At 40.9% G+C, this 12,871-nt stretch overlaps 1 protein-coding gene across 1 annotated transcript in view; it reads right to left on the bottom strand.

Moving 5' to 3' along the window:
• Nucleotides 1-12,250, bottom strand: part of GPC5 (glypican 5) — a 1,362,497-nt gene extending 1,350,247 nt beyond the window's left edge. Inside the window, exon 1 of the mRNA XM_036832100.1 lies at nucleotides 11,809-12,250. Coding sequence (XP_036687995.1) covers nucleotides 11,809-11,974 — 166 coding nt within the window. The 5' untranslated portion in view covers nucleotides 11,975-12,250. The remainder of the gene's footprint in view (nucleotides 1-11,808) is intronic.
• Between the last annotated feature and the right edge of the window lie 621 nt (nucleotides 12,251-12,871).

Raw genomic sequence — 12,871 nt, 5'->3', positions numbered from 1 at the left:
GAACTTCTAAAAGCATTTATAATTCAACTCTAGAACAGATTTGTGTTTCTATATATTTTAATTACAAATCAAATGATCTCTGAAAGCTATGGGTTTAAATATCTAAAGTATGTAAAGTTTTGTCATACAGGAAGGATCTTGAAAGGAAATAAATTGGTATCTCAAATAGAATTATTCAATAAAATTTTTTATAAAGGGCAGGGTATAGGAAACCTATAAAGGACACTGCAATACTCCCTGGCTAATAGCTGTGGAGAAGGGGTTGTTACTACCTCAGAGGAGACAAGAGGAGAAAGTAGCTACCAGAATCCAGAGAGAGAAGTGAGGTCGCCTGAGAGGAGCTGTGTGCTTAGGTAAAAGGACTTAGGCAGGCTGCCGGGACCCCACAAGGTGAGACCTGGAACGCACCACACTCCACTTGCCCAGTCTTCTTCTCCAGCCACTGCTTCCCAAGGGCTGCCAGAGGCAAGAATGCCTTTGACGTAGTCCAGGGACAGAGCAGGATGGAGAGTCCATCTAAAGGGGCAAGCAGAGACTCACCAGCACGCTCCACCTTTGTGCCTTTTTTATGGAAAAAAAGTTCTCATCCCCAGTGCAGAAGACACACAAAAAGACCCAGCAGCACCATGACATGCAAGAACGTGACAAAACGCAGTAGAAAATTAACTCCTACTCCCCCTAATGACGTCAATCACGAGCTGCAGAGCCTCTCCCTGCTCGCATTTGATCAGCATGTTTCCAGGCAAAGTACCTCCCTCTTGATCTTAATAGAATTAATTTAAATGACATTATTTCACGAAAGACCAGTCTTTAGATCTTAAACTACATAATATGAATAAACAAATTTGATTTTACCTTAGAATTAAACTATAAACTATTAAGTAACTTATTAACTAAAATAAAGAATGAAAGGATGGACTATGTTTCTGTGAGTAGAGGATCAATACTTTGAGAGTGAGTGATGGGAGAAAATTATCTGAAAGTTTAGAAGTTTATTAGCATGAAGAAAAAGGATCTCTACTTTGCCTGCTCTTTGATCTCATATAAAGAATTTTTTTTAATGTTTCTAAGAATTACATTTCTAGTATTGATAGAATTAACTATATTACTGTGGATTATATTATTGTTCACAAAGCTTTTACACCATACCATGTGGTCCTCATAAACCACTGAAAGGGAAAAGGAACAGCCTATATACTATCCCTGTGAAGAAAGAAAAACATTTTCTGAGAGGCTGAGTTATCTGCTGAAGGTCACATAGCTAATAAGTGATGTAGTCAAGACCAAATTATTTCAGAACGAAATTCATTGGTATTCACTAAAATATGTGACCATAATATGGGACAAATTATAAGTTAAAATGTCTCGTTTTCCCATTTATTTATCCCATGACAACTTTTCAATGTTTTGTCATACTTACCATTTTTCCTTGTTTTCTATGTAAGATATGTCCAAAGATAAATTAAATATTAAATATTTAACAACTTCAAGCTTATCTGTGACCCTAAACTTAGAAAGGTAAAAAGCAACATTTAGTTTTGTCTTGCAACTGAAGCTCTTAACTATTCAAATCCAGACCCACATATCTTCACCTGATAAATGAAGAGCACTCTGAAGAACTCGTGGATTCCTCAGCTTTTTGACTCTTTCAATGTTATTCCTATTTCCTTTACCTTTTAAGTTAATCAAAAAATCTTTTTTTAAAAATGATTTTTCCCCCCCAGAGTAAAATGTATTCCAAGCCTGGTGAAGAACAGACTATTAATCTCTTCACTTTATTGACCTACTTCAGTTTCAGCTCATTAAACACAGACATTTTCAATGATCAAAAGAAAATGAACCAAATGTAACTTGGTATAACCTTACCAAATAAGAGAGTTGTTCAAAAAGCAAATAAATCTGAACAGGTAATTTAATACTGACAATCTTCCATTTAAAGAGTATTTATGCTATGAACAAGGACATGCAGAAATAATTTCTACGTTCATTTGATCAGTGAAGTCACACTCTTGATATGCTTTTTATCCAACTCTCTTCTCAGTTCTTAGCCTCTCCCAAAATGAATACTATACTGAAGGAATTATGCACTAACGTCCCTTGAAACTATAAGACAAGGAAAAACAAAAGACTATGAGCTGTAAAAAGATAGCTGCCAAAGATTATTTCATTATATTGCCATACAGAATTATAAAAACTAAAGTAAATCTAATTATCAGAGCACAAGAGAGGAAAACCAGTAATTCAAACACATTATCCTAAAAAGAATAATAAGCAATTTAAATTAGGAAACAAGAAATGTTTACTAGCTTTTAAATATGACTGTATTTGAAAGATATTTAAGTTACTAGCTGAACCATACTAGAATATGCATGTCTCATTAGCACTGACTTAAGTAATCCTTTACTTAGGTAAAATTTCCTAAAACCAATTCTAAGATATCCTAAAAAAAATAACCAACCACAATTCACACAGAAAAAAAAAGTTTTTTTCTAAGATATCACTGAAAAGAAGTCTTAAAGGCTAGGCGAGTAGTTCTAAAATTGGAATTGTAAATACTTTAGAGACAAATTATACCTGCTACCATATATCATGTTTTGTGATTTAACAGCAGTTATTTTCTTGCTTCCTCTGAAAGATTGTGGCCTCTCTACTTGGTCACATGGAATCTAGACCCCAAGTCAGTGTCCTTTAACAAACAATCTTCCCAGCTCAGGAACAATTCCATAGATAAGTGATTTGTACTTTTTCCCCAACATGGAATTAATCAAGGTAGGAGACAGAAAAACCGAATCATCTTCCAGTTCCTTACTATTAATTTTCTCATGGAAAGAAACAATTTTGCAAAACATATATTCAAATAAAACACAAACCGACCAACCCACAGCCAATTGTAAATTATAGTTGGTCACCTTTATTTTTCTCCATTCTTCCAATAATAGATCAATTAGTGTTCTAAGGCAGATCAGTCACACTGTCTACATGGTGATAACAACTGCAAATGAATCCTTAAATGTTAAATAATCTTCCTTCCCTTGCAAGACATTTGAGGAAACTTTCTTTCAGACATTGGTTTGGCAATTAATTTACTCCATTTCAAAAATGTTAGCTAAGATAGATAAAAATTCTTTAAATTTAAACTTAAAAGCATTAGATCACTTTATAAAATTTGTGGCAGTTACATAAGAAGATATTAACTCCACATAAACAATTTATTCAACAGCACAACTAAGTCCAGATCAGAATATATTTTTTAAAACTTCACCATCTACATTTCTCATTCTATTAATATCAGGCATAAAAAACATAATTAAACAAAATAAATTGAGCCTGTTGGGTAACTATGAATATAAGATTAATTCTAAACATCAAAATTGATTTATTAAGTTTGGCCTAATCACAGAACAAAAAGATAAATCAATCACAGTTCCTGCTCTCAAGTAGCCTATAGTCTAGCAGAAGGAAAGAAACACATTTAAAATCAGTATTGCTACTTTTGAGTCCCAACCTTATGTTAGAAATAACTAAATACTGATCTGTATGTGGTGAGTGAGGATTTCAGGGCTGGTCAAGGAAAAGACAGGACCTCATGATGGCAGTAGTATGTGATGAGCTTTATTTGGGTGCCACTTTGACAGGTTGCATGAGAGGGGATGTCCCTCACAGCAGGAGACCTGGAGAGACATTGGTGCAGGACCACCACCCAGAAGAGGAAGAGAACAAGGGAAATCCCAGGAGAGAGGGGTATTGGAGAGGGGGCCCCCGTGTCTCGGTGATATTGCTTAGCAGCAAGATGGGAAGTCTCTGAGTCAAAGAGCTTCAAAGGGCAGCAGCAACTTGGGGTCTTTTACAGCACCAGAGTTTATTTTATCTATATGGCTAGCAGAGAAGTTCAGCTTTGTGGGGTTTGCAAACCAGGCAGGCTCTAAACAACTAAAAATATGTTTACTTGAGCTATATTTAAAGCAATTGGAACTGTAAAAATTTGAGTTTGGCACCGGTGGGCTTTGGGCTAATGGTCCCAACCAGCTGTGAAGAAGTAAAAGACACAGGGGCCAATTTTTAACCCATTTATATAACACCATAAAACATTTTAAAAATCACTGTATCAATAGAATCTTGGGTGTTCAAAACCTGTGGACTGACTTCTAGAGTTTAACTTAAGAATCAGAGAGGTTCAGAAGATGAAATAAGAGGCTCCTTGAAGCTTTACTAAAGTATTCAACAAACATTTCAACTCCTATTTTGTGTTAGCCACTGTTCTGGGCACCAGATATTCTACAGTGAACAAGGTACACAGCTGGACTGGGTACATAATTTGCAGGGCCCAATGCAGAAGGGAAGCACAGGACCCTTTTTCAGACTTCAAGATGGTAACAGCAGGACATTAAACCAAGCATAGGGCCCTTCTGAGTGCGGGACCCTGTGTGACTGTATACGTTTCATATCCATGAAACCAGTCTCAGTAGACATGTTCTCTATCCTCAACATGCACACAATCTGGTGGTGAAAAATCAACAGTAAAAAGAAAAGAAATATGGCACCATGAAAAGTGCCATGAAAGAAACAGCAGGGAACAGAGTTCAGTGAACCTTGAGAAAGGCTTCTCTAGGAGCTGACATTTAAGCTGAGACCTGAGGCTTGCAAACCAGCCAGCTGTATAATGTGTGTATGTGAAGGACCCATAGGTCGGACATTTATGCTAGTGGTTCTCAGTCAGGACGATTTTGCCTCTCCTGGGTCATTTGGCAAAGTCTAGAAACATCTTCTGTTATCAGAACTGGGGGGGGTGGGGGGGAAGGCGTTGCTACTGGCATCCAGGGGGCTAAAGGTCAGGGACGCTTCTAAACACCTTACAATACACAGGACAGCACTCGCCGCCTCTGCCAACAACAAAGAATTATCCAGCCCCACAGATCAGTGGTGCTGACACTGAAAAACCCTGAAGCGGAATGAATGTAGATAAGGCGATCGCAAAGCTGTGAGTGGGGTGAGAGTTTGGCACATTTGCCTTTCATGTCCTTAGCCATGTGACTTTATGGTAGCAAATACTGGAAACCTATATTTCCAACAACAGTAGAGAATTCAATTAATGGTACAGTGATTCAGTAGAATCTTAGTCACTAAAAAAATACATATTTAGAAGGATGTTTATGATTGGAAAAGGCATGTTACAAAGAAAGAAAAAGTGATTCTACATTCTTTCAAAAAATATTTATGTGCTGAGCAGAGGATGGATGAGGGTAATGAAAAGATAATTCAAAGGGTTATTGGTAGTTATTTCTGAGGGTAAAATTATTTTTGCTTTCTTTGTACTTTTCAGTATTTTAAATTTTCAAGAGAAATGTAGACTCTCATAAAATCATGAAAGTACAAAATCTCATTTTCTTTCTGAAAAAGTGTATTATACATTCAACTTACATGGCAGCCATATGTGAACCTGATAAGGCTAATCAAAAACTGTGATACTTGTGATTCACAGAATGACTAATCATTTTAGGATGATTTTAGCAGTACCACTGGTAAAATTTGAAATTTCTAAAGCTGAAAAGTAGAAGAATTGAGGGCACAATTGGTGGTGTCTTGTCTTCTAAAGGTCAGGCTTTTGTAAAAGAAAGGTAGATATGGAAAATGGCTACTCTCTATTAAAATGAATCGCTCTTGTTCGTTAACGGAGTAGATAGGGTACCACGTTCACAATCTATTTCAACAAAGTATATGAATGAAGTCTCTCATGACTCCATTTTAACAAAATGAATTTGTGGTTTCTTGAACAGTTATATCAAGAGGCCATTGATTTATAAGTCATGTCTGTTTACAAGTAGTATCTGGTTGTTGAAATGTTACTCTTGGTCTTATACCAATTAATGATAAAAGAAATGTTATAGACCAAGAAGGAGTTCTTATCAGACAAGCCAAATTCCATATTCTAGAAAGTCCTAGCAAGCTGGAAATATGGTTGGGGGGAGTATAGAATAATTATAAAATGCTATTCTTAAGTTTCCTAAATTGCACCCCTCCTTAAAGCCGATTATACAAATACAGGATGTTGGACACTTGGCAAAAAGGAACTTAAATTTTGGGATGGAGAGAGGATAGGGACACACACAACATTTACACTTGTTAGTAAACTGACTATGAGGGAATAGGATGTGATTTGTACAATTCAGGCCCTGATGGAGAGTCATACTCTATGGCCCAAAAGTAGAAAATCATACTCGCTTCCCCATTATGAAGCTTCACTAAAAGCCTGGATAAAAATGAAACACATCATTTTCTTAGACATCGAAGCACACACCAGATATTCCAGAGGAGAAAGTGACAAGTTTCCCTGACACTGGAACTAGGGCTTGATGTTTACAACTCAACAGAGACAACATGCTCAGAATAAGAAAACAATGATGAGACAAAGCCACTTGAGACCAGTGATGCAGCAGGACAGCCACGAGGACGCTCTACAACCACAAAAGTAACTAAACATCCCCCTCTTTGGACCAGCAAGTGTGACTACTGCTTCTTCATTAAAGAAAACTACCCCCATCTTAATCTTCCTAACACCTAGGTAAGTTATGAAGATGCCCAATTCCTGAATTGCTCTGCTTCCTTAAACCCTTGTAATCACCCAGCACAAAGCCAAATCCTATAAAAAGCCCCTTTCAACTGCCTCTAACCAAGGCACCCACAGTTCCTGAGCTGTGCGATCTCCCTTGCTGCAGAAAGTAAGACCTAGTTTGTTTGACTATCATCTTGTTTCTGGTGGTTCCTGGCTGGTGGACTTCAACCCAAGACAATCCTGTTATTACTAATCTGCCCAACATCAGCCTGTGGGTCCCTTTTATGGTTTTGGATCACCATAACCATGCTGCCCCAGCAGCAAAAGGGGTTAGTTCATGAGAAACGAGAGTCCCAAATTGAGATTACTGTCAATGGGTGACTATGGCCACCAACCATCTAATGATGTGACTCCCTAAGCCACCTCATAAACACTCCTTCACCTCCCTGAATACAGACAGCAGGATGGTGGTGGAACCAGTGTCTATGGGTGCTGCAGCTAGCAGTGGTGGAGTGCAGCTTGGTTTCTTTCTTAGAGTTCCCCTTAGTCCACAAAAAAACAGAATATTCACCATAACCTAAGAGATACCATTTCAGATAGGTTTCTTTCTTATAGTTTCCATTAGTTCATAAAAAGAAACAAAACATTCACTATAATCTAATAAATATCATTTCAGATAGGTTTCTTTGATTTTCCATTAGTTCATGAAAAGAAACAAAACGTTCCCCATGACCTAATAAGTATCATTTTAGATAGAAACATATTTCCCAATTTTAAAAACAATCATCTGTGACTTTTAAAAAACTAGTTATTATAAAACACATTCTGATTTATAGAGATCCAAAACTAAAATTTCACCCTTAAAGGTCAAGTTCATTTACAGTCAAGACACTAAATAAGGGCTTCCCTGGTGGCGCAGTGGTTAAGAATCCGCCTGCCAATGCAGGGCACATGGGTTCGAGCCCTGGTCTGGGAAGATCCCACATGCCGTGGAGCAACTGTGCACCACAACTACTGAGCCTGCGCGTCTGGAGCCCGCGAGCCACAACTACTGAGCCCATGCGCCACAACTACTGAGCCCACGTGCTGCAGCTACTGAAGCCCACACACCTAGAGCCTGTGCTCCGCAACAAGAGAAGCGACCGTAATGAGAAGCCCGCGCACCGCAGCGAAGAGTAGCCCCCACTCACCACAACTAGAGAAAGCCCGCGCACAGCAACGAAGACCCAACGCAGCCAAAAATTAATTAATTAATTAATTAATTTTTAAAAAGACACTAAATAAAAAACTGTAATAACAGCAACACATTTTTTGAGCACTTACTATGTACCTGGATTTGTGCTATTTTACATACATGTATTATTGCATTTCATCTATGCAACATGCCTTTAAGAACTAACATTCCCATTTCACAGATGAGAAAATGGAGGTTCAAAGAGGACAACTGATTAACCTCAGTCACAGAGCTACAGGTGCCAGGACCAGGTTTTGAACCCAAATGTCTATAATTCCAAACTCCAAGGTCACCAAGTAGATTGTTTCTCTTGGGTATCAGTATAAAACAACACTGCCCTTGAAGCCAATATAAGACTGGATTATAATGAAAGCAGTTTAAAAAAAAAAGAACTATAGCGTACTACTTAAAGTGTCCTATACTATTAGAATTTAACTTTGCCACATTAAGTTTATTTTTATTATACCATTTACAACCAAAGCTACCAAGAAAAAGTTATCTTTCACACGCTACTCTCTGTATCAAGCAACATCCACATTTTTAAAACTAGTTGGTATATAAAATCTGAAGGTAGCCTTGGATTTTTATAAGCTTCTCCTTTCTGAATTATCTTCTTTAAAAAAAAGGAAATAATGCATGTGTGAACAATGCCTGTGTGAAGAGAATTTCAATGGGAAAGCATTATCCCTTCTCCCCAATAAAAAATATAAAAATAAAAGGACCTTTTAAAAGACACTTTCACTAACAGGTCTTTTCTGAATGAAATAAACAAGAGCAAAGGGCACCTTGACTACTACCTAGGAAATAAAATCAGAACACAGGGAAATCTGTAATTCTAATCACATTTACACCTTCTCTCCTTTTTTACATTTCTCATCCAAACATCCTTAGGAGCTCAATAGGCTTAAAAGAATTGGAGCAGGGTAGAGAACAAAGGTGAGGGGAATCTGAGAAACAGCTTAAATGGCTGTTCTCACCATTTTAGTAATTTCAAATTGGGTAACATAGTTTTCAGAAGATGTAAAAGTCACAAATATAGAATGAAACTGTAAAAAGTTATTCTACCTGCTTATATTTTTTTTTTAAACATACACTTTTTTTTTTTTTAATTTATTTATTTATTTATTTTTTGGCTGTGTTGGGTCTTCGTTTCTGTGCGTGGGCTTTCTCTAGCTGTGGCAAGAGGGGGCCACTCTTCATCGCGGTGCGCGGGCGGGCCTCTCACTATCGCGGCCTCTCTTGTCGCGGAGCACAGGCTCCAGACGCGCAGGCTCAGTAGTTGTGGCTCACGGGCCCAGTTGCTCCGTGGCATGTGGGATCTTCCAAGACCAGGGCTCGAACCCGTGTCCCCTGCATTAGCAGGCAGATTCTCAACCACTGCGCCACCAGGGAAGCCAGCCTGCTTATATTTTAAAAGTGGCATTTTGGCCAGGCATCTCAGGAATTAACTACTTGTGGACAAGAAATGCAAGAAAGCACTAAAAAAATTAACTTTCAAGGAAAACAAATATCAAATTTAAATGTATTAGCTTTAGTCAATGAAAGCCTCTGTGCTAAATACATACACCTGCTAAAAAGAATATTAATATTTGTATTCTTATGTGAGAATGACTACTTAGATATTAACTATGTTCTCTCTTGAGATTGAGGATAATTTTAGAAAATAAGATTCAACTACTATACTCAATCAAGCTAAATATTATAGATCACATATAAATACAAAAATAAAGAAAAGCATTTATGAACCATGTGGTTATGTGTGGTTTACTCAAATGGGGAATGAAAGTTTTTTTAGTGGAAAGAAAAGAGACATCAATGTTAAAAGAAACAGTTTAATATTCATTTAATTATTCAAATAAAAAATGACCAAAAATAGAGAAATGATAAAAATTCAGAATTATATCAAATTCAGATGTGAGTGCCTGTTAAAAGAAACAGTTTAATATTCATTTAATTATTCAAATAAAAAATGACCAACAATAGAGAAACGATAAAAATTCAGAATTATATCAAATTCAGATGTGAGTGCCTGTTATTGGGTGATTCTGATTCAGAATAATACTTTCACGTGACTTTTTCTTAATGCAAATATCAAAAGAATTCAGCACTGTTTTTCACCAGCACCATTGATGTCCCTAAGAGTGCAGCCCTGCATGGCCCCTTGAGTAGGTGTTGCTAGGATTCCTCCATCGCCCTTAAGCTACAGATAAAGAAAGGTACTAGCAATGGGGAAACAATCCAGAATGCCTTAGAAAAGAAGATGCCTGCCATCCTGGCTCTTTTTTGTGTGTCATGTATATCAAACACAAATAAGTACAACCATTTCCTTCTCTGTAGGACAGAGTTTCAGTTTCAGTAAAATGTTATGCCAGTGACTGATACGCTGCAAAGTTCCTCTTCAAAAGAGATGAAACACACCCAAGGTTCTAGAAATGTAATGCCTTCTAGTCATTGTATTACGTTTAGCAGGTACCAGATATACTGAGATACGAGATGGGTGGTGAAATCAAGGCCTTACTGTCAACATTTACTGAACATATCAGCCAAAATTATGGGATCTGGGGGGCAAAATCTATGGTTCAGGTGAGGATTTCACAGCTCAATGCCCTCACCAAGTCCCCTGCCCCAACACACACACTCACTTTAGTTGCATTAGCTACTGACAAGTGAGGGTTTTGTTTTTTTTTAATGAAACGAATGCACCGAAATAAGAAGACAGGTTTACAAGGGGGTGGTATCGTTTGAGAACAGAATTGCCCTCCGCTGAGAATATCCAACTATGTTGTTTCAAGTAGTATAGAAAAAGTGCCTAGTACCGAATAGGTATTCAAATAAATATTTGTGTGTTTGTTTATAAGACTAGTCTTGTAAACTGAAATGGTTGCGGTGGGCTCAAATGCCCAGATTTTCCTTGTGGGATGACTGCAGAACTGAGGTGACAACCAGCAAAGAAATCAAGCGTAAGAGCTACAGCTCCACAGTGCTAAGAGCAAGCCTCCTCCCCGTACAAACTCAGAGGACGGATTTCAGACCCAAGCATCCGCCACAAGTTCTTCGTCCAACCAATAAGCTCACAGCATTTGTCAGTGTGTTGGCCTCGTAATTAGGTGCATTGCTTCAGTAAGATCTTAGCTCCAGACACCTGCTGCCGCGTTCGACAACTAAGACCTATTCTTCCAGACCGAATGTAAACTGGAAATCCCGCCCGCAGAAGGAAATTTGCGCGGAGGGGGCGCGGAGCACAGGGTGAAGGTGCAGGCACACGCGCTTACGAGAAGCAGAATCGACGCTGGCCACACTTACTGTATTCTTTCCCTTTCAATCTCTGGAAGATCTCATCCATGTCAAGTGGCTGCCCCATGCATTCTGTTTGATCGCCTGTTGCCGGCACATCTTTCAGGCGTTGCATCTACCCAGTGGTTCCGAGACACACACTGGGTAGTTTAGGTTCCTGCAAGGAGGGCTTGATGCCCGGGCGCGGAGGGGCAGCTAAGGGTCACACCAGGGAGGGCGAGTCTTAATGACAGAGGAGACCGGCCGCCCTTGTCAGTGCCCCATTCTCCAGCAAAGGAGGATAAGGCAGCTTTGTGTTTTTACTGTCAAACTTACAGCGACCAACCCAACTCCGTCCACCGTACGAGAAAACAGCAACCGAGGCCCCCCGGCGGGGCACTGGGGAAGTTCCCACGCGGAACAGAAACGCGGTCAGGCCGCGCTGTCCCCCGCTGGCAGGTTTACCGGCCTCTTCCAGCGCATCGGCCGAGACTAAGGGAGCCGGGCGGGAAACAAACGCCCAGAGCTCGGCTCAGCCGCAGGCGGAGTCAGGGAGTCTCCGGAGCTGCGCTGCGCTCGGAATGTGCACGCTGCGCTTCCCCAGATGCCTCCCCAGGATTCACCTTGCGCGGCCGGAGGGCCTCAAAGGTCATCTTCCCACGAAGGGCCATTCTGACAACCTGGGGAGCGCAGGGCCGGCGCTCCGGACGCCCCAGCCCGCGCCCAGCTCCGCGCCGAGTCCGCGCCTTACCTGCCCGCGGCGAATCCTGCAGCCCCTTGACAGGTCCCACCAGGCGCCACTGGAAAAGTTTCCGAACTTCTTCGCAGCTCTGCAAACCCTCGCTTCGGGTAGACCCAACGAGAGCCAGAAGGAGGAGACAGCGACAGCCCACGCGCCAGGTCTGTGCGTCCATCATCGGTGTCCTGGTCACTCCTTTCCCCGCCGTGGACCCCCACTCTCCCCGCGCGCCTTGCGCTGCAGGCGCTGGAAAAGGCTCGGCGGTCGAGGTTCCCAAGAGGTGCAATCTGTCGGTGGGCTGGGACGCCGGCTTCACCTGCGGGCACTTGGCTTTCTCCGGAGGTGCCCCAAGGCTGAGACACCGGAGTTCTCGTGCAGAGCGCCGCCAGGTCTCCCTCTCCAGCGGGGCGAGATGGCGCCGCGTGAGCGAGAAAACGGCTAGAGCCGCACGGAGCCCGCGAGTATCAGGCTCGGGCCACCGCCGCGGTCGCCGGGGGCTCGGCTGGAAGCGGCCGACCCGGGACGCGCCGCCAGTCGAGCTCCGCGCACAGGCCCCGCCCCCGCCCCGTGGTCAGGCCACGCCCCCCGCGTGCCGCCCGGGGCCTCACCCGTGGAGCCTGTCAACGGCGGTCCACGCCGGAGAGACAGCAGAGCGGCGCTGCGTGGAGCCAGGAAACAACTAAAACGAAACCCGACCTCGCTCTCCCAATCCATTCCGGGGAACTGCAGTCTGATGAAAAGAAGAGCGAATGTACGAAGAGGCTCAGAGAAGACAAGAGATGAGAAACACCAACTGGGAATATTTCCATATAAATACTTCCGTATAAATCAAGTCCTCAATGCATAGGAATTTGTATTCGAATTGCATGAAATGGGATCTGGGCACAATACAAAAGGCAAAAAACTATTTATAGTTAAAGATCTCAATTGAGAGGCTTGATAGCACTTAGGTTTTAAGAGTGTACGTGAGACGTTATTCTTTTTAAATTGCTGTATGTTTGCTGCTTTGGAACATTGTTTTTGTAACATTACGATTTTCTGAAAAAATTTAGAAGTCATAAAAACTACATTCAAA

Source organism: Balaenoptera musculus, chromosome 18 (assembly GCF_009873245.2).
Source record: "Balaenoptera musculus isolate JJ_BM4_2016_0621 chromosome 18, mBalMus1.pri.v3, whole genome shotgun sequence".
Lineage (NCBI taxonomy): Eukaryota > Metazoa > Chordata > Mammalia > Artiodactyla > Balaenopteridae > Balaenoptera > Balaenoptera musculus.
This window is presented reverse-complemented; position numbering and strand designations above follow the sequence as displayed.